Genomic DNA, 22,191 nt, shown 5'->3' with positions numbered 1-22,191 from the left:
GTGATGAATTTTCCTAAAGCATTGCTTAAAAAAAAAGAAAGGAGGGGCGCCTCGGTAACACATTCAGTTGAGCATCCAACTCTTGATTTCGGTTCAGGTCATGATCTCACGATTTGTGAGCCCTGTGTAGGCTCTGCGCTGATAGTGTATAGACTGCTCAGGATTCTCTCTCCTCTCTTTCCCTGCTTCTCCCCAACTTGTGCACGCTCACAAGCTAAACTCTGGTCTGACATTCAAGAGTTTCCAATGTAGCCCTGCTTCCCTCTTGTAAACGTATTTTCTAACACTACATTACAAAAATCATCTAAGCAAATGAGTCTACTTTTAAAATGAGCTACAGAAGTACATAAACATTCACGAGTTTTTCTGGAAGCTTTGCTGTTTAATGTAATTAACCAACGCTATATGTGGACAAGACAGAAATAATCAATTAACAGCAGACTGGAAATGTTAAAGCAGAACTTGGGCAAGAGCCAACACCTAACAGATCAGGGGCCATGACATTCTAGAAAAGGCAAAACTATGGAAACAGTAATCAGTGGTTGCTGGAAGGGAGGGAAGGAGTGATGAAGAGGCAGAGCACAGAGGATTTTCAGGGCAGGGAAACTATACTCAATGATACTATAATGGTAGATACTAGACATAGATTTGTCCAAGCCCACAGAATATACAACAGCAAGAGCAAATCCTAATGTAAAACTACAGACTTTTGGTGATAATATGTCAATTTACATCAACTGCAATAAACATACCACTGTGGTGCTAGTGCAGGAGACTGTGCATGTGTGAGGGCAGAGGAGATAACAGAAATCTCTGTACTTTCTCTTCAATTTGCTATGAACCTAAAGCTGCTCTAAAAAATAATGTTTATTAATTAAAATACATACATACTTCAAAAACTGCTCACCTAAAAATATTTAACTATTTAATACCTGTCCTCAAGATAAATTCCAATGTAGTTCTTCTACAAACCATTTATGAGCAAGAAAGTATAACTTAATTTCTGGGATATGTTCTTTCATTTTTATTTATTTTAAAATATTTATTTATTTATTTATCTAGAGAGTGTGCCTCCCCTGCAGGTGTGCAGGGGAGGGTGCGAGTGAGAGCTTGAGTGAAAGAGAGAGAGAGAGAGAGAAAGAACACGTGAGCATGCAGGGGAGGGGCAGAGAGAGGGAGAGACAGAATCCCAAGCAGGCTCCATGCTTGTCCACACAGAGCCCCATGTGGGGCTCAATACCATGAACCACGAGATCACGACCTGAGCTGAAATCAAGAGTTGGATGTTCAAGCAACTGAGCCACCCAGGTGCCCCAAGTTCCATCTTTTAAAAGCAATATATATCTACACTGGAATTTAAAAAATGCACTTATTTTCAGATTCTTGGTGCTTTGGCCAGCACCAGAATCATCTTCTTTTTAAAAAAATATTTATTTATTTTGGGGGAGGGCAAGTGGAGGAGGGACAGAGAGGGGGGGACAGAGGATCCGAAGTGGGATCTGCTCTGACAGGCTGACAGCAGCAAGCCCGATGTGGGGCTTGGCCTCATGAACCACAAGATCATGAGTGGAAGTCAGATGCTCAACCAACTAAGCCACCCAGATGCCCCCAGAATCTTCTTGATACACTAACATTTTAGTTTTGACACAGAACAAGCAGGATTAAGATCAATGCTTAAAGAAACCCATTCATTGCCAGGAAATGTTTATAGTACACAAGAACAACCATATAACTAGATTATGTAAATCTGAAAATTATTGTTAAAAATAATTTGGAGCTAGAAGGAAGGAAAGAATATTTAGTTTACCTCCATCCATTTGAGTTCTACTGCAAAAATACAAACTCCTTATTTGTAATAATGATCTCTGTACTTTTGCTTCTGATTGTATTTCTAGTATCTTCTGCTACCCCCCACCAAACAGTTTCAGCAGTACAGAAACTCACCATTTCTTATTAATTTGCTAAGTCCTTCATAACTCAGTGTCTCAACATATATTCCTCCCATCTGGAATTCACCAGAACCCGTCCACACTTAAGCAAACTTCTACTCATCTTTTATCACACCGTTTAAATCATAATAACTCAGAAAACAATTTAAGAAAAGTTTGAAAACAAAACTCTGTGGGATAATTCTAAGCAGAAAAAGAACTGCAAAGAAATCTTGAACTTTTATCGCTTCTCGGCCTTTTGGCTAAGATCAAGTGTAGAAATCTTGAACTTTAGTAGGTAGTTAGTTGTCATGTTATTGGTGTAGTAATTATATTTTGTACATCACAGAATACAGTATATGAATAAATATGACTGACACTGGGAACCAGGGTTTTACTGTGGGAGAAGGAAGATATGGACTAAAGGAAGGTAAGGAAAAACGCTGTAGTGCTGGATTTGAACTGGAGGTTATCAATATGATTCACACACACACACACACACACACACACACACACACACACACACACACAGGTACTGCCTGGTTCTGTCCACTGAAATGACCAATCCACAATAGTAAACAATAGCGATGAATACATTTATACCTAGACTTTGGTTTTTAAATTCTGCTCTTAACTAAAAAAGCAGTTTGAAAAAATGGTTGATTCCAGGTCTGACACAAGAAAGGTACAAAGTAAGCCTGGGAATCTTGTATGATTAAGAATGTGTTCAATGACTAAGGAGTCACGTCAAAGGACATAAGAATCAGCCACTGGTCAACTTAGAGCCAATTTTAGCATCAAAAGGAATACTGATGTACCTAACACAGAGAATAAAAAAGAATGTCAGATAACAAATACAGAAGAAATGTAAGAATTTTTTAAAAATTACCCTTTCTTTGTAGACCTTGATGTAAAATGATATAGGTTTGGATCACTATTAGATGCTAAGAACAGTGGCTGAAAGGTTTTTAGGTTATTTATACAGTCTCAAAGTATCACCTTACAGATCATGTGCTAATTATAAAGAAGAAAATAAACCTTACAAGACAGTGATCTGGTCATCACTACATTAACCAAGTGGTAAAATTTAGCTCACCAGTAGTGAGACAACTTGATATTATATGTATCCTCATGTGATATAATGTGAACTTTACAATATCTCCCATGTAACATTTTTGCTAAAATTGTTTATCTTGAATGTATTCATAAAGAAACAATCAGACAAATTAAGGAATGTAGGAAATTCTACAAAATGACTACTTCAGACTCTTCAAATAAGTCAATGTCAAGAAAAAATAAACAAACAGGTAGGCATATTGTTCTAGATAAGAGGTATATTAACCAAGTGAACCGTGATTGGAACCTAGGTGATAAAAGTAAAACAAATACTATAAAACATTTTTTACGGGTTAATTGGAGAAATTTAAACACAGACTATATATTAGATATTACTGAATTACTATTGATTTTTTTGAGGTGTGATAATAATATGATAAAGGAAAATGCCATACTTAGAAAATAAATGTAGAAATATTGAGAAATGAAATATCAAGATATCTGCACTTGCTTTCAAATGATTCAGCAAATATGAAGCATATATGAAAAGATGACAACTGACAAATATAGATGAAGTAGATGGGTATTCATTGTACAGTTCTTTTAAGTTATCTGTAGATTTGGAATTTTCAAAATGAAAACTGGAGGAAAAATCAGTTCAGATGTCACAACTTGGAAGACTTCTTGGAACTTCTTGGAGAAATTCTTGGAACTTTTCTAGTGGAATTCTTTTTTCTATTTTCAGCATTCCTACGGACTCTATATTTCTCCTTTAGCACTTAACAAATTTGAAATTGCCCATTTACAGGTCTGTCTTTTTACCTAAACTTCACGGAACCAGCCTCATCTTCATTATTAGAAGTCAGCTCTTTATTTGACAAGTACTAAATACTCAGTGTTTGTGTATGGATGAGATAATTGACATACCAAGTTGACAGGCCCAAACTGAAATCCAAGTATTGTCATTATCATATTGTGCCTCAAATTCAATGAAATCCATCAAGCAGTAAGCTTATTAAATGTTCCTACATGATCTGTACCATTACAACAGATGTCCACATCAGCTTTCAAACTGACTTAAAAAAAAACAGCATAACAACCCTCTAGCAGTTTCACCCTTAAGTCATTACAAACCTATTTTCATTTTAAACTCTTTCTAGTTTCAACTCAAGGAAATTAGAAAAGATGCATACCTGTTCTATATCCTTGGGATTGGAGGTCTGGTTTTCTCCCATGACTCCAGACTGCTCATTTTCCCATGGTAATTTATTTTTTCCTTTTCCTGCACTTAATACCCTTCGGGTACATATGGTTGGACTGTAAGATCCACAAATTTGCATGCTGTCCCTTGTGTGGTCACCACAATGACAGTGTGCACTCTGAGTTCTGTTACCAGCCAAAAGCCAATCTGTATCTGCTCCATGTGCCAAATGACTTGACCTACCCTGGGCAGATGATGGCATAAGTATTGCATATTCCACAAATCCCTGTTCTGTTAACCTTGGGAGGGTTTTCCTAGCCAATCTGGCCTGCACAGCATTCATCACTCCATCTCCATTATCTTGCAGTTCAACAGTATCCACAGCTTTGAAAAGGATGCTGGTTTTACCTGAGCCCATTGACGATGCCAACACAGCAAAGGCTTCAAGAGCTGCTTGGCGTACCCTGCGTTTGCTATCTACAAGAGCTGGGGCAAGATCAAAAGACAGTTTGGTTAAGTCAAAATCTTCACTTGGATAAGTCAGGAGGGAGCAGATGCAAATGTTCACTACCTCCTCTCTCACTCTGGAATGCTTATGTTTGAGATGTTCCAGGAGTAAACAAAGCACCTGTTGAGGACCTACTTCCTTCATTAGCTTGAGGAAGATTTTCATGTATTCTTGTTTGATTACCAACTTGTTATCTGCCAGCACTTTGACAGAAGCTGCTATAACTGGTCCCAAGAACTGTTGTACCTGCTCTCCAAGGCGAATAACCAGTAAATGCAGGACCTGAAGTGTGCCATGGACCACTTTGAAGTTTGAATCGTCTAACAAATTATACAACAAGCTAATGAAACCGACAAGACTGGAATGAGGGGTAGAACTAGGGTTAACTCTTCCCATCACCTGTTTTAGTTCCTCAACAGCCTGAGTCCGGTTCTTATAGTCTTCCTGGTCTAACAACCTTGAATGAAGCTCTTGAGGAATAATCCCAAATTTAAGATTGCTGTTGGAAACAGTCACTGCACAGGGGAGAGGATCTTCAGGAAATCCAGAGGCTTCAAGTTCCAAATAATAAGGAACCTGACTTCCAAATTGAGACTCCAGGCGGCGATTGTAATGTCTCCTCAACGCAGATGGCAGGCGAGAGATATAGGACTGAAATCTCTCTTGGCCAAGTCGTTCCCCAATTTGCTGAAGTGCAGAGAAAGCAGTCTCAGATTCTTCTTCTATCTCCTGATCGCCAAGCTTTCTGGCTAAGGATATTATTACCTCGGTGAGATCTAAGCTGAGCAACAAATCCTCAGGAGTAAGCAGGATGGGGAACAGTAGTGCTGTGGAAGCTCGAAGTCGGGCGTCGGTACTTTCCAGTCCCTGTTGTATAAGCGTTCTCAGCACCTGTCCAGAACTACGTTTCAGACAGACATGTAGGATTTGTAGCGCATCTTTCCGTAGGGCTGGATTCTCTTCTCTTAAGGAGATAACAAGTTGAGGCAGAAGTGCTAAGCTAAAGGCCTCTTCCAGCTGGCCTGCCTCCCCCTGACCCCGGAGAACGTCCGAGAGGAGCTGCAAGCAGAGTCGCTTCTCATTACTAACTCCTTCCACAAGCACTCGGCCCAAGGCCCGGTACAATGCTTCCTTCCGTCGGGGGAAGCCGAGTCGACCGCCCCGCCGCGGCAAAGCAGCCTGCAAAGCCTGGAAGGCCTCGGAAGGATCTGGCGCGGTCCGAAGGAGTTGAAGAAGCCGAGTCTCCTCTTCGTCTCCCCCTGCCAAACCACCTCCAGACCCAGACCAACCACTTGTGACTGCCTCCGCGGGCATCACGAGGGTCGAGGCCAGAGGTGAAGGTGTCGGGGGGCAGGAACCGTGGTCTCCGGCAGCTCCACGGCAGTAGTTTTTCTCGCCTCTCATGGTGCCCCCACCTCGACTATCATCAGTCTCTGGGGCGGAAGGACGACTGCAGCTCTGGAGGCGATAGGCACAGAGGGCTGGAAGGTGCGGCAGCAGGAGCAGCGCAGAGGGCACAGCCTCCATGGAGAGTCGTCAGATGGCAAAGGCTGTAGGAAACCATCGTCTGTGAAGGGCTCGATGGAGCCCAGCCTTCCAGGTTCCTCTACAAGCCACAAGCTGTAGAGGAGGGAAAGGAACAGCTTCAGTTAGCTGCCAAGCCGCTCCCAACTCCGGGAGACTGCCTTCTGCAAAATGGCCCCTGCCTGAGCCCCAGACCCCAAAGCAGCCACCGGGCGTATCCAGGGGCACCACGTGACCAAACCGATCGCTTCCATGGTGATATACCCAGCGCGGACCTCTTGACCCGGAACTCAACTTGCCGTGTTGAATGCTGGGTCCTGTAGTCCACGTCGGGTGTTACGAATAGGCAGCAGGATCCTGGAAAAGGAAGTGAGAACATTACGACGGTAGCAAACGTCTGCAGAGCGGAGAAGGCAAAGCAGCGTGAAGGCATTAGACGGAAGTGACGTTCTCGCCCCGAGCGGAAGTTCCCCTCCCCACCGGAAAGAATTGGGGTTTGACTGGGGACAAGCAGGGGATCCTACCCCCGACACCGCTGGCCTGCGACTTCTCTTGTTGTTACCTGCCTGATTCCGGGGACTCAGGTATTTTCCTTTTGCTGTCCTCCTGCGGCGCGGGCTTTGGCAGAGTTTTGCCGGAGTGACGCTGGTGCTGCAGTAAGAGGTAAAGAAATGAACAGGAGCAAGCAGGGAGAAAGACGACATCTTCTTGTGCAGGGCTTGTTATCGTTGCAAATGCGTTGCTTTCTACAACCCTGAGTTAGTGCGATCCTTTTGTCCTGCGGCCCGCGTACCCTGACAGGAGATTCGGACCAAGGCCAAGCTTATAGCTCGCGTACTTTTTTCAAATTCTGGTCTTTGGGCCCTTATTCTCCCCGCCCTACCCCCTTCCTACTTCGCTTACACGATGGTCTTGGAAGGTTGATGATTTTTTCATTTTTCCTTAATCTCACCACTTTAAATTCTCTTTTAAAACGTACTTAATTTATTTTTCCGTGTAGCTCCCACCTCTCCCTTAGACGTTCTCAAAGGCCCCTAATGCAGTTCCTTTAGGAGACTTACCTCCTTCCCTCCTCCGGCGCCCTGTGCCATCCCAACCTCCCTGCAGGATCCTTGCGCGTGTCTGCAGCCCTTCAGTCTCCTGGAAATCCGAGATTGCAAAGACAGTTTCAGTTGCGGTTGAAGGCTTGGCATCACGGTCCTAAGAGAACTGCCCTGTAGATTTACGGCTAATAATAGACATTTCTTTTTTTAGGCGAACTGTGAATTTGGTGAGCGGTTGTTTCCTGTTGTAAATGAAACTTAAGCGAACACAGTTGAAGAGCTGGAGTGTCGGAGTGTCTGTTTGAGGCTGTATTCTTGTGGAGTGTTGTGGGGGGAGTTGGGCTTTTTTGAAGCATAACACAATTAATTACTTTAGGATGACTTATTGAGAAAAGGCTGCAGAAAAGTTATCCTTTGAGGTCTCCCATTTATGCATTTTAAATGTAAGTGAAATCAGGATAATTGAGTTACATATGGCAAACCTTTTTTAAATAATGTTGCTGGATAATGCAAGTTAAAACATAATTTCTGTTGTCTTAAGTACAATTTGGATATCATAGGTTTCTTTTTTGTCTTTTAGGAATAGAGTAAATGTGAATGAGGCCTATGTAAACATCCTTATGTTTTGGTTTCAGTTCTTTTGTGGTTGGTTGTTATTTTGAGTTTAGTTAGTCATTTTGGTGTTTAAATGAATCTGCCTAATTTGGTTTAGGTATATTTCAGTAGACCAAAAAAAGAAAACAAAAGTTTTGTTTTGTTTTTTTTTTAAATTTAGGGACAGGGTAAGGGCTGGGGAGTTAAAACACAAGAGATGATTGTAGCAGTCGTCAGTGAAAAGGAATGTCTGTCTGGTTTTCCTATTTCAATGTAAGAAACTCATATTTATACTTTTAGTCATAAAACTCCAGGTCTCAGGACCCCAATTCAAACTAAACTGAGTAAGAGAATGATGTACACTTTAGAATGTACATATTAGAATGCTAGTTTATGTTGGAATAGAAGATAACCCTTTCCAGTGATCAGAATTTTCAGGTGGAAGAATCCAGTGCACTCTTTCCTGTATCCAAGAACTTGGGAAGCCAAGTTAGTAAGTGGAGGTTGTGTGGTAATCATGGAATCAAAGAAAAGGAACTTGGAACGTCTTGAATGATGTACCATCATCAAAGTTATGGTAGAAGCTTTAGAATTACCCCTTCTCTTCACAGTGAATACTTTTCAAGGATTGTGGATACTTAAACCAACCAGTTATTGTGCCTTTCTCTTAGAATAAGGCAAAATGAGTCTTAATTTTGATCCTTTTTTCAGGGCTCTGTAGATCACTATGCTATAGATGGCAATTTGTTTTATTATCTGTTACATTTGATTTCCTTGGTGAAGACTTGGAAGATGCATTAGTCTCCATGGTGGATATTTAGGAAATGGGACCTTAATTAACATCATACATCTTATTAATTATCTTTAGGGGTTATTTTGTGGAAGGCAGATCGCATCCATTTAATGTATATTCGGTCTATTTCTTTTACAAAGAAAAATTTTAAAAAATCTTATTCTTGAATTCCAGGAATCCAGGGAATTGTAGAAATTGTGTATTGACTAGAAAAACCTTTTATGTTTAACCATAAATAGAGATAGGATAAAAAAATTTTTTTAATGTTTATTTATTTTTTGAGAGAGCATGCAAGAGTTTGGGCAGAGGGGGCAGAGAGATAGGGGAACAGAGGATCCCAAGTGGGCTCTGCACTGACAACAGAGAGCGTGATGTGGAGCTTGAACTCACAGACTGTGAGATCATGACCTGACCTGAAGTTGGACGTTTGACTGACTGAGCCACCCAGGCACCCCAGAGATAGGACAAAAATTTTTAAATCAAATTCCAAAATAGTGGAATACACTATGTGTTTAATAGTACACCTTTTAAAGTTGAAAGGCTGTAATTAAGAGTACGTTGAAAATACCAAATTCAGGTAAGACAAATTAAAAATACCAATATTTTTTAACAAGTTTAGTTAAGTTAATGGATTATAGGAGTATTTGTGATACATTAATTTTTTGAGCTGAACTTAAGGTAAATAAAATTGTTCTAAAAACATCTCTTATTTTCACAGACATAAGATATTATTTGGTTGGATAAACCACTATGATTTTTTTTGTGTTCTTACTCAAATTTTACAGACATTAAGGAATATTGGAAATCAGTGTGAATTCTGTAAACTGTTAAGAGTTTTGTATAGTTTTAAGAAGTTATTGTGAATAAATGCTATGCAAATGAAGGATACAATTAACAGATTGTGATATGACTACCATTTATTGATTGTTGGCTATCTGTCATACAGGATGATAAGTACTTACTGGGTATGGACTCATTTAATTTTCACAACAAGTTTTGGAAGCTACATCTATGTTTGTACTGTGGCAGTTGTATCCATTGGAAAGTAATTGAACAGAGAAAGAAAGTAAAACTCAAGCTATGTAGGTACATGGTAGAGCTTTGGAAAAGCTTTGGTGGGGGAAAGTGTTGAAATATAGGAAAAAATTAGATTTTTGTATTAATCATTCATATATTTATTCATATATTTTATATTTATTAAATATATATTATATATTATATTTTTATTATGAATATATTCATATATTTTATTCATATATATTTATTCATATATTTATTATATATTTTATCTTGAAAATATTATATATATTTTAACCTTTTTTTTAACAGTTCTGTACTGTTTTAGTTTCTTATTTGAGCCAAAACTTAATAAGGTTAAGAAATTATGAGTCTGGTTTTGTATATGTGTAATTAAACAACATTTTCATTTCTTTAGGTTTATGTTTCAAAGCTGTTGTGCAGTTTGGACTGAGTCAAAAGTATAGTTTTAAACAACAATCAATTTTTGTTGTATTTCTGGTGCTAATCTGTATGAGGTAACAGGATCTCACATTCATTGCAACTAGTTTTATGTAACTTACAGCTTTTACTGGATGTAGAAAAGGCTTTGGGAGCTTCCTTTCTTTTGTATTATTTCTGACTTCATGATATAATGATTCATACTATAAGAGGCTTCTAATGTTACTTTTGTTTCTTCAGATATAATGAAAACCACACCCAGAGAACAGGAAAATATGCCAACTTGTTCATAGGCTCACTGATAAAATAGTATGCCATCAGTAATTGAATTCTTGTGTGAGGAGAGTTGAACTGTGGGAAAGAAATTTAAGAACATGACTGACATAATAAAATATTATTTCATAAATCATACTTGTTACAGCAAAATATATGTGTCTGGATTTTTTTTTAACAATTCTTATTTCTCATCACTATTTGTTCTCCTTGTAGCAGTTAATTGCCTCCCAACTGATTTCAGCACAACTGTTTTGTAATTTAGGTGTCAGTTAAATAGTTACTAAACTCACAGTTTGACCTTTATTAGCTTTGTTTCAGAACCTGAAATTACGAAGCTGCTGCAGACTATGGAAAGTTTGATTTTTATCTAACATTGTGTTTATATTGTGGATATTTATGTAACAATGCTACTATTATATAAATAACAGAAGGGAATGATTGTTCCATAGATCCCTCTGTATTTCATTTTAAAACCTTGATGTACTTTTAAATATATATGTGTGTATTTGTATGTGATCTATCTATTTTTGAGTTTCTATTCTGCCCTTTTTTAGTTTCTTGTTTGAGTTAAACTTTACTGAGATTAAGAAATTATGAGTTTATAAGTGAGGCTTTATAACCTGGTAGTGAAGAACTCTGGAGACAGCATACCAAGGTTTAAGTCTTGCCTGGGCCTAGTTTCTCTATGCCTCAGATTACTTTATAAAATAGGAATAATAACAATAGCACCTATCTCATGTTGCTATTCTGAGGATGAAAGGAGTTAATACATGTAAAAAGCTTAGAACAGTAACTGGCACACTGTGACAGTCAAAGGTATTCCAGTTGCTCTTTATAATTTTTTTTTAGTGTTTGCTTATATTAGAGAGAGAGAGTGTGCACTAGCAGGGGAGGGGCAGAGAGAGACAGAGACAGAATCTGAAGCAGGTTCCAGGCTCTGAGCTGTCAGCACAGAGCCCGATGCAGGACTCGAACCCACGAACTGTGGGATTGTGACCTGAGCCGAAGTTGGACGCTTAACCAACTGAGCCACCCAGTCACCCCATTCCAGTTGCTCTTTATAGAATCATTTAGTTTTCTCAGGAGTGGTAATAATTATAAATTGATTTAGTAAATATTTTGAGTAGGTCTACACTGTTCAGCTTTAAAATTTTTTTAATGTAATATGTAGAGAATGCTGTTTTAAGATTAGGAAAACGTTATAGTTCCTATAATGTCTCTTACTACTTGTATGATCTTTGTCAATTCATTTAAACTCTCTGCACATCAGATTCTTCATCTCTAAGTCTTAGGCCAAGTTTAGTGCCTTACACATACATTTTTTTCTGTGCAAGATTTCAAAAACATGCAAAAATAAAATAATACACAAACCTTCATGTCTCTATCACCCAGCTTCAACAACATGTCATGAGATCATCTACATCTACATCTGCTTGCTCATCCCATATTAATTTGAAGCAAATCTCTGAAAACATTATCTACAAATATTTTAGTATAAAAAGATAAAAACCCTTAAAAGTACTACATATGTAGTTATATGTTACATATGTAACATATAAACGTATAAAACATAACTACAGTATCCTTTTTCAGCAACTAAAGTTACAGTGATTAGTTAATATAATAAATTATCCAGTTAGTGTACAAATTTCCAGTTGTCTCCTAAATATATATGTATGGGTGTGTGCACATGTATGCATGCGTGCACACACCTGTACATTTCATTAGTTGTATTTGCTTGATCTGTGTTTCAAGTTTATTTTGAACTGTAGGTTCGTTCTCTTTTATTTCTTTCAGTTTATTTGTGGAAGCATCTAGGTTATTTATTCCATGAAGTTTCTCACAGTCAGGATGTTTTTTGCTAATTGCATCTTTCTGTTATAGTTTAACGTGCTTTTTCTGTTCTCTGTATTTCTTGTAAATTAATAGTTGGATCTAGACTGTTGACTGCATGTTTGATTTTGGTGCGGGGGGGGGGGGGGGAGGGCGGGGAGTCCAAGAGTATCCATAGGTGATATTATGGTCTCCTATCAGAAGACCCTGATGTCTGGTTGTCTCTTTGTGATATTAGCAGCCCTTCATAATGAAAACCTACCTACATTTATTCATTAAGATTGTGAAATGGTGGGGTCGTCTGGGTGGCTCAGTCGGTTAAGCATCCAACTTTGGCTCAGGTCATGATCTCTCTCGCAGTTTGTGAGTTCGAGCCCCGCGTCAGGCTCTGTGCTGACAGCTCAGAGTCTCGTGCCTGCTTGGGATTCTGTGTCTCCCTCTCTCTGCTCTTCCCCCATTCATGCTCTCTTTCTGTCTCCCAAAAATAAATAAAAGTGAAAAAGAAATTAAAAAGATTGTGAAATGGTGACACTCTGTCATTGCTTTATTTATTAACATTCCTGTATTTATTTATTCCTTTACTTTTATGAAAGAAACTTCCCCTCATTTGTTTGGTAACTCATTGGTGTAGTTAGTATTGAAAAGACATGATAAATGTTTGATTCTTTCCCTTTATTTACTAGGTTTCAAATAATAAGTTGGTTCATTAGCATTTTCCAGTGGTGATGAATTAGGACTTTCTTTTAATTATCATAATTTTGTTATCATTATGGACTCATGGGTTTAAGCATATCTGATAAGTTTTAATCAATTGTAGTTATTGATGTTCAGTTTGTCCCATCTTTGACTAATGATAGCCTATTCTGTTTGGCTCCTAAGTTTTTTATAACCTTCGCTGTCATTGATAGCTTTCTTGCTACCTAGTATGTAAGAATTCCAAATTTATCTTGACGTTTTTGTGCCCCAGGCCTTGAATCAGCCATTAATCTAATAGTTTCTAACCCTTTTCAGGAAACAGAGCTAGTAAATATAATTAACTTTTTTTCTTAAAATAATATATTTTATATATTTGTGTATTTCATTTGCATGTTACATGTTTATGCATAAAATATATATCAATATATAATTAATGTTGTTTCTGTATATAGATCTATTCTAAACACTTTATATTCAAAATCAGAGTTCAAGGTTTATATTTAATATCTTAGTCTCAACATCTTTATCTCTTTGCTCCCCTACTGAGAATTACAGATCATAGTGACCCTAGGGATGATTAGAAATGCCTTGTAATAATGCATTTGCAATGCACACATAACAGTTTCACAATACAAATAACACTTTCATCAGCAATGTGATTACTGAAAATAGTGGTTTTTTTTAGGGCATACCCTACTAGGAAAGGACCATCAAATTACTGTTTTAAAGGTATTTGGAATGATACGGTTAGACCACTAACTAGATGAACATTGAGTTCCTTTGCTTCCTTTTATTTTCAAATTTATTATGGATTGTGTTTTCAAGATTTAATTTTGCTTTATAATTATATAAAATACTTTTTCCATAGGCAAATCTGTAAAATGGGATATATTCAGAGATGTCTAGCTTCTATCTCTATCCCCTCTACTCTGTTCCCTCACTCCTGTAGATAACCTTTAAAAATATACATTATTTAATATTTCCTTTGTTTTTATGTAAGTGAATCTGTATATTTGTAACCTCCCATTTCTTAGGTAAATGGTGACATACTATACACATATTTCTCTTGCTTGGATCAGAGATCCCTCTAGAGCCTATGTACAGAGATTCCTCATTCTTCTTCCATAGCTGCATAGCACTCGATTGATTGGATATGTCATAGTTTTTTTCAACCATTCTTTTATTGGTGGACTTTAGAGTTGTTTTAAAATTCTTGGTCAGTTACATCTTGCTCTCTCAAGCATAAAAATAAGCATAAAGAATTATTCTTTTGCTTTTACAAATAGACCTGCAATTATTAACCTTATGAAGGTGCCATTGTATATTTTTTGCCAGTATATTTTTTGGGTAAATTCTTAGAAGTAGGGTTGTTGGGTCATAGGGTAAATGCAAATGTAGTTTTGCTAGATTTTCCAGATTTACCTCCAGAGGTCTTAAACATTTGACATTTGCACAGCAGTGTGTGAGAGTGCCTGTTTCTCACAGTCATACCAACAGAGTATATTGCCAGGAAAGAATTATTAACTCATTTTAATCCATTTGATTGTAAGTGAGGTAGAGCAATTTTCCATATAGTTAAGAACCATTTGCATTTTTTTTTTATAATTTTTTTTTCAATGTTTTATTTATTTATTTTTGGGACAGAGAGAGACAGAGCATGAACGGGGAAGGGGCAGAGAGAGAGGGAGACACAGAATCGGAAACAGGCTCCAGGCTCTGAGCCATCAGCCCAGAGCCTGACGCAGGGCTCGAACTCATGGACCGCGAGATCGTGACCTGGCTGAAGTCGGACGCTTAACCGACTGCGCCACCCAGGCACCCCGTCCATTTGCATTTTTTAATGAGCTATTCATTTCTTTAGCTTATTTTTTCTGTGGGGCTAGAGTATTTTAGAAATGTTATAAATATTCTGATATGTGTTATATACATGTTGCAAATATTTTTCTCAATCTCCTATTTCTCCTTTGCTTATGATTTCTTTTTTTGTTGTTTATTTATTCATTTCGAGAGAGACAGAGTGAGTGGGGGGAGGGGCAGAGGGAGAGAGAGAATCCCAAGCAGGGTCTGCACTGTTAGCACAGAACCTGATGCAGGGCTCAAACTCGCCAAACGCGAGACCATGACCTGAGCCAAAACCAAGAGTTGGATGCCTAACCAACTAAATCATCCAGGTGCCCCTCCTTTGATTTCTTTAGCTAGGCAAAGTTGTGATGCAATCAAGTTAGTCTGTTTTTTCACTCATTGCTTGCTTCTGGGTTTTGTGTCATAATTAGGAAATTATTTCTAATCTTGTTACAGAGGAATTCACCCTATTTTATTGTAATAGTTGTATGATTTCATTTTTTACTTATACGTCTGATCCATTAGGAATTTATACTGGTGTAGATATGTGGAAGGGATCTAATTTTATCTATTTTTATAAGGATCTAATTTTATCTATTTTTATTCAGTTATCCTAACCTGCTTATTTAAATTTTTTTAATGTTTTTATTTATTTTTGAGAGAGAGAGAGAGAGAGAGCACACTAGTGGGAGAGGGGCAGAGAGAGAGGGAGACACAGAATCCAAAGCAGGCTCCAGGCTCTGAGGTATGAGCACAGAGCCTGATATGGGGCTGGAACTCACAAACTGCGAGATCATGACCTGAGTCGAAGTCAGACGCTTAACCAACTGAGCCACTAGGCACCCCTAACCTGCTTATTTAAAAGCCCTGTTTTCCTTATTGATTTCAAGATAATGGTCTTTATCATAAGCTAAGTTTCCATATGCTGAATTATCTATTTCTGTATTTTAATTCTTCTCCATTGGTTTATTTCTCCAAACCAAACATTCGGTTTAATCCACAACAACAAACTTTACAAATGAGAACATTCAAGTTTAGAATAAGTAATTTGTCCAAAGTCATAACAGCTATTAAGTAGTCACATGTAAACTCGATCCCAAATCTCTCGATTCTGAATTTGTTCACTGTTCTTCCCTGTTTTCCATGATACTTCTTTTCCTTGTGCACAAGGTTATTATTGAGATAAAACTGTCAATGTAAACTGTCAAAGATGAGGTTTTAAAGATTAGAAGTTACTGCTTCTTTGAGTTATTTTTAGACATTTAAGGTAAATAGCTGAGAACCAAATATAGTCACAGTTGTAATTTGTAATTTTGAAGGAGTTACAGTGTGACTTAGAATAATTTTTTAGCAGTTATACTTGTGATGGCAATATTTTAACTGGTTCTTAACATTAGCATACATATCAATTGCCTGGAGGGCTTAAAATGCATGTTGCTTTTGCTGCTCCTTCCTGTCTATGTCTGTGTTTCTAATTCCTTAGGTGTGTGGTTGGGCTCAAGAATTTGTATTCCTAACAAGTCCCAGGTGATGCTGATGGTACAAGGATCAAATTTTGAGAACCATTGTTTTAAAGCTTCTAAAAAAAAAAAGTTAAAGTTTTGTGAATTGCTTTTGGGTCAGATTTCTTCAGACAGGAAAGGGGTCAAATTAAAAATTTTTAAAATGATGTTATGACACATCTCCATTATAATTCATTTTAAGTTTCCTGTCTTAACCTTTTTAAAGTGTATAGTTTGAATTGTTTTGGTTGAGCATTAAAAATATTATCTCTTTACTTAGAGCGCGTGCACGGCGCACATGCATGCATGCGCACACACACACACACCCAGGAGGTGGGGGGGTGGATGGGGAGAGGGAGACAGAGGATGTCAACAGGTTCTGCGCTGACAGCAGACAGCCTGATGCAGGGCTCAAACTCATGAACCATGAGATCATGACCTGAGCTGAAGTTGGTCACTCAACCAACTGAGCCACCCAGGCTCCCCATTCACAGTATTTCTTAACTTAAAGGGAATGAACATCGTGTCATGTGTATCCTGTACAGTGATGCACGGAACTATGTGTGAGTGTTTTTTTCACAAAGTCATCTTTGCCAGTTCCCTTTCTTTGAGTTGTTTTTCAAACTTTGATCATTTTTATTATTTGGGGGGGGGGGGGGGACTAAGAAAGTAGGTTAAAGGAGAAATCTATAGAAAGTCTGAGTGTAGGGGAACAGCTTCATCATGACCTTCATCGTTGCCTGTATGTGTCCACATAAGGAAAAGCTTGAATCCTGGGACTGCAGCTTATCTGAGTGCTGGAACACCTTGTGATTCTCCTGAAACACTAAAAGTTGGCAGACCTATGGAGCCGCTACAAGTCCATCTCCCACTTGCCTTTTTATAACCCTGAGAGTCTGTCATGAGAGTGCTTCTTTTCATCTCCCTGATTACGATGAGATGTGGGGCTTTCATGTGCCCCTACCCCAAAGAATAGAGCTGCAGAACATAAAACTGCCTAGCTGCAGTGTAGTTTGGGTTCTTCTAACTTGTGTTGCCATCGTCCAGCCCCTTTTGTTTTGTTGTCCTTTTTGTTGTGTGGGACAAGAATTCAGGAAGCCTAGTCTTTGGCTTACTCTTCTTTGTGTGCTACTAGCAAACTGTCCAAATTTAAAAGTGCCTTGTATCTTTTCCGGTCAGATTAGCCAGGCTTTGGTTATGTTAGTTCACTCAATAGTAAGTAAGCTTCTTTTCTTTTTTGGTAAGCATGAAAGGAAGTCACATGGCTTAGCCAGCAAAAAACAAGCCTTTCTAAGTATGATATTGATAATAATAAATTGCATCTAACAGTTATTGAGTTCTTACATGTGCTGTTTTGTCTGTGTTTTACTGAGATGAGAAAATGAGACTTTAAGATCACTTTCCCAAGGTCACACAACTAGTAAATAGTAAAGACAATATTGTGACCCTAGGACCCTGATTCCTGAGTCCCTTATTAAAATCATACTGTCCTGCATATCTGGATACTTGAGATACACACAGACACACACGTGTGTGTGTGTTAATGTGTTTTGTGTGTACATATATGTGTGTGTCTTTTTACAAATCAGTATTGTATCATGCTTTCATATTATGTTAGTGGTAATTTATTAGTCTTAAATACACAAAAACTAGTTTACTGTAAGGATCTATTACTATATGGTTCCTATTTATATAAAAGTGAAACAAATGAATAACTCATTAATTTGATTTTTTTTTAAGTTAATTTTTGAGAGACAGAGAATGGGGGAGGGGCAGTGAGAGGGGGACAGAGGATCTGCAGCAGGCCTCATGCTGTGAGCACAGAGTCAGATGTGGGGCTGGAACTCATGAACTATGAGATCATGACTTCAGCCGAAAGCAGGAGTTGGCCGCTTAACCGACTGAGCCACCCAGGCGCCTCCATTTACTTGATTTAAAAATCAGCAATTCTGCAATACTTTATGGGGCACAGGATTTCAGTAGTACAGAGTGGATTTCTTACCTAGTAGTGAGAAATGGTGCAACCCAGAAAGCAGAATACCTTTTAAGTAGTCAAGAAATTCACTTCAAATGCAGTAGCTTATTGATAAATAAAATTATATTTATCAAGAACTTACTGGTAAACAATATTCTAAGCACATTATATGTATAAGCTTATTTAATCTTTGAAACATCTCTGTATAATTAATAATAATAATATAGTTATTGAGTAACTTTTACCCCTAGGTTATTTTACATGATAACCTTCAGATTTCTTTCTCTTCAGACTCAACATCCTCAGTTCCATTACCCATGAGACATGATTTGAATTTCTTCTCTTTGTCAGGTGTTATACTTTGTTTAGCTCCCTTTTAAAGGATGGTATCCAAAATCTATACTCTAGATGTAGTGTGACATTTGCAGAGCAAAGTGAGAATGTCTCTGTTAGTTCTGCATATTATAGTTCTATTATTGCAACTTAAATGTACATAAGCTTAGTGTACTAAAATAATATTAAAATTAAAACCCCTGAGCCCTTTAAACATATCCTACAAATGTATCTTTTCTCTCTTAAGCTATACTTATGTAGTTGTTTTGTAATTCATTATAGAATCTCAACATTTACCCTCTTAAATTTCTTGTTAGATATCAGGTGTTTTTGGATCCTTGATTTGTTAACCACTGATTTTGCTGTCTTTGGAAGCTTCATGTCACCTGCAGAGTTGAAGGGAATGCCCAAGTATCTTCTTCATTTTGGCCTTACAGCATGTTCTAGAAGCTTTCCTCCAGATAAACCTCATTCCATGAAGGTGGTATACTCTCATGTTGCTAATTTAGTTAACTGAAGTTTATATTTTTTAGTTTTGCTGTCAAAATCATGAGAGTCATTGTAAAATTCTTTACAAACATCTAGTTCAACGTCAAGTCTTTTCCTGATGTCCAAGTCTTCTATATACATTAAAAAAAAGAAGAAACAAGATTAGTCTATAACATGTCTTACTGTTATTAGCTCATCCATTCTAGTTTTACAGATCACTACATCCTATTCTAGGTATTCACAAATCAAACCTTTAATAATTTATTCTAAAATATTATCAAATATAACATTAACCTTATCAGAATGTTGAATTTACTGTCTTATTTTTTAAAACAGTCTCCAGTCTGTGGCACTGGTAGTAATTGAAAGATTAGCTAAGTCTCCTTTTTTTAAATTTATTTTTTTAAAGACTTATCTTTTTGGGGCGCCTGGGTGGCGCAGTCGGTTAAGCGTCCGACTTCAGCCAGGTCACGATCTCGCGGTCCGTGAGTTCGAGCCCCGCGTCAGGCTCTGGGCTGATGGCTCAGAGCCTGGAGCCTGTTTCCGATTCTGTGTCTCCCTCTCTCTCTGCCCCTCCCCCGTTCATGCTCTGTCTCTCTCTGTCCCCAAAATAAATAAACGTTGGAAAAAAAAAAATTTAAAGACTTATCTTTTTTAGGAGCACCTGGATGGCTCAGTTGTCTTGATTAATACAGCTTTATAATAATTCTTTTTTTCTTTTTTTTCAATTTATTTATTTTGAGGGAGAGAGGCAGGGAGAGAGGGAGAAGGACAGAATCCCAAGCAGGCTTCACACTGGCAGTGCAGAGTGGATGTGGGGCTTGAACTCACAAACTGAGATCATGACCTGAGCTGAAACCAAGAGTTGGATGCTTAACCAACTAAGCCATCCAGGGGCCCCTATAATAATTCTTGAAATTAGGTAATGCCAGTCCTTCAACTTTGTTCTTTTTCAATATTGAGTTGGCTCTTCTGTGTCTTTTACTTCCCCTTATAAACTCTGGAATCAGTTTGCAATATCCACAAAATAATTTGCTGGAATTTTGATTGGGATTGCATTGAATATATAGTTCAAGTCAGGAAGAACTGACATCTGACATCTTGATGATTTTGAGTCTTTCTATCCATGAACATGCAGTAGCTTCTTATTAATTTAGTTCTTTGATTTCTTTCATTAGAATGTTACAATTTTCCTCACATAAATGGTATATATATTTGTTAGATTCGTATCTAAGTGTTTCATTTTTTTAGGTGTTAGTGTCAACGGTAATATGTCCTTAATTTCAAATTTCACTTATTCATTGCTGATGTATAGATAGAAAAGGGATTGACTTGATATTAGCCTTGTATCTTGCTACGTTACTATAATTGCTTATTAGTTCCAGGAATGTTCTTGTTGATTGTTTCCGATTTTCTACATAGACAATCCTGTAACCTGCTAACAAAGGCAGTTTTATTTCTTTATTTTCCTTTCTTGTCTGATTAGTTAAATCTCCTTTTTCAACCCCTTCTCTTTTCTGTTTTTTTTTCTTAATTTTTTCTTTTGTTAACATTTATTTATTTTTGGGAGAGAGACAGAGACAGAGTGCAAGCAGGGGGAGAGGCAGAGAGAGAGAGGGAGACACAGAATCCAAAGCAGACTCTAGGCTCTGAGCTGTTAGCACAGAGCCCAACCCAGGGCTCGAACCCATGAACCGCGAGATGATGACCTGATTTAAGTCAGATGCTCAACCAACTGAGCCACCCAGGCTCCCCTTTAATTTTTATTTTTGAGAGAGAGAGAGACAGAGAGAGAGAGAGTGCAGGGGTGGGGGGCGGGGAGAGGCAGAGAGAGAGGGAGACACAGAATCCAAAGCAGGCTCCAGGCTCTGAGCTGGCAGCAGAGCCCAACGTGGGGCTCAAACCCACGAACTGCGAGATCATGACCTGAGCCAAAGTTGGATGTTTAAGTGACTGAGCCATCTAGGCACCCCCTTTCTCTTATTTTGAATCCATTCACTTTTCCTGTTTATTCTGCACTTTTCAGTCTGAATAACATTCTCCTTGTGAAATAAGACAAATGAAAGTTGAGAGAGTTGAGAGTCTTAGACAATGAGAGAGTTGTTTATGTTACATAAAACGGCACCTATAATTAATTGCATATAAAGGAATTGAGTATTTAAATGTTTACAGACTTACAGATGAAGTTAAATTTGACCCAGCCTGTTGAGAATTTGAATTGGATGAAAAGAAAATGAGAGGAGAAAGGCTATAGACAAAAATCAGGCATATGGTAAGAAAATATTTGTATAGCCCTTTAATAATTACATGAGCTTTATTGGAATGAAAGGTTATTGTGGAAAGAATGGGAATTAGTGAAAGTGAGGATATGGGAAGAGGCAACTTAATAAAATGGCACTTAAGTGCTATATTCATGGCACTTCAAACTGTATGGAACTTTACATTTAAAATGGGCGCCTAGTGGCTCAGTTGGTTAAGTATCCGAATTCAGCTCAGGGCATGATTTCATGGTTTACAAGTTGGAGCCCCACATCGGGCTCTGCTGACAGCTCGGGGCCTGGAGCCTGCTTCGGATTCTGTCTCCCTCTCTCTCAAAAACAAACATTAAAAAAAAAAACAACTTTAAGAAAACATTTTCATTCTTTTATGAATGAAAAAATTAATATTCAGATTAAGGAATGTATCGATTCCATGTAACAGTATGTGACCTAGTTCAGACTAAAACTCATTATCTTATATTTCCAAGGTCCTTTTTATTTCCTGATGCTGTTCCCCTTTTGTTGCCTCACCATAATACCCTGTACTTGTAACTCTTGAAAGTTTATTGCGTTTTCATGTGCAATATCTAATTTGACCCTCAAAAACCATGTGAGGTATATAGTTCAGGTATAATGTTTCATTTTATAGATCAGAAAAATGAAGATGAGAGAAGTTAACTAGATGTAAAGTAGCTTAAGACTGCTTTTTAATCTTTTCACTTTTTTTCTGTATGTTTTCCATTCCTGTTGTTCATTTTTCACTTTTTAGTCAAAATACTAATTTTTTCCAGTAAACTGAGACTAAAGGGAGTTAAATAGATTAAAAGGTCAATCCTATAGTAAGTAAAAGAACAGATCCAGATCTAACCGTATGCCTATGGC

At 37.8% G+C, this 22,191-nt stretch overlaps 2 protein-coding genes across 11 annotated transcripts in view; one reads left to right on the top strand and one right to left on the bottom strand.

Moving 5' to 3' along the window:
• The window catches only part of TOGARAM1 (TOG array regulator of axonemal microtubules 1), a 72,072-nt gene extending 65,623 nt beyond the window's left edge, over window positions 1-6,449 (bottom strand). For 3 of the 5 annotated variants that reach the window (XM_053224418.1, XM_015072393.3, XM_053224421.1), the window contains exon 1: window positions 4,178-6,449. In XM_053224418.1, the coding sequence (XP_053080393.1) occupies window positions 4,178-6,220 (2,043 nt within the window). In that variant the 5' untranslated portion in view covers window positions 6,221-6,449. The remainder of the gene's footprint in view (window positions 1-4,177) is intronic. The other 2 variants (XM_053224419.1, XM_053224420.1) reach the window with 1 other exon arrangement.
• Window positions 6,450-6,669: 220 nt separating this feature from the next.
• The window catches only part of KLHL28 (kelch like family member 28), a 32,879-nt gene continuing 17,357 nt past the window's right edge, over window positions 6,670-22,191 (top strand). The window contains exons 1-2 of one of the 6 annotated variants that reach the window (XM_053224422.1): window positions 7,187-8,431; window positions 18,880-19,043. In XM_053224422.1, coding sequence (XP_053080397.1) covers window positions 8,407-8,431; window positions 18,880-19,043 — 189 coding nt within the window. In that variant the 5' untranslated portion in view covers window positions 7,187-8,406. Of the gene's footprint in view, window positions 6,881-7,186; window positions 8,432-16,915; window positions 19,044-20,876; window positions 21,324-22,191 lie in introns of those variants that run through there. The other 5 variants (XM_015072396.3, XM_015072397.3, XM_027065648.2 and 2 more) reach the window with 5 other exon arrangements.

Source organism: Acinonyx jubatus, chromosome B3 (genome assembly GCF_027475565.1).
Source record: "Acinonyx jubatus isolate Ajub_Pintada_27869175 chromosome B3, VMU_Ajub_asm_v1.0, whole genome shotgun sequence".
Taxonomy (NCBI): Eukaryota; Metazoa; Chordata; class Mammalia; order Carnivora; family Felidae; genus Acinonyx; species Acinonyx jubatus.
The sequence above is the reverse complement of the archived record's forward strand: the minus strand, read 5'-3'. Positions and strand labels throughout refer to the sequence as shown.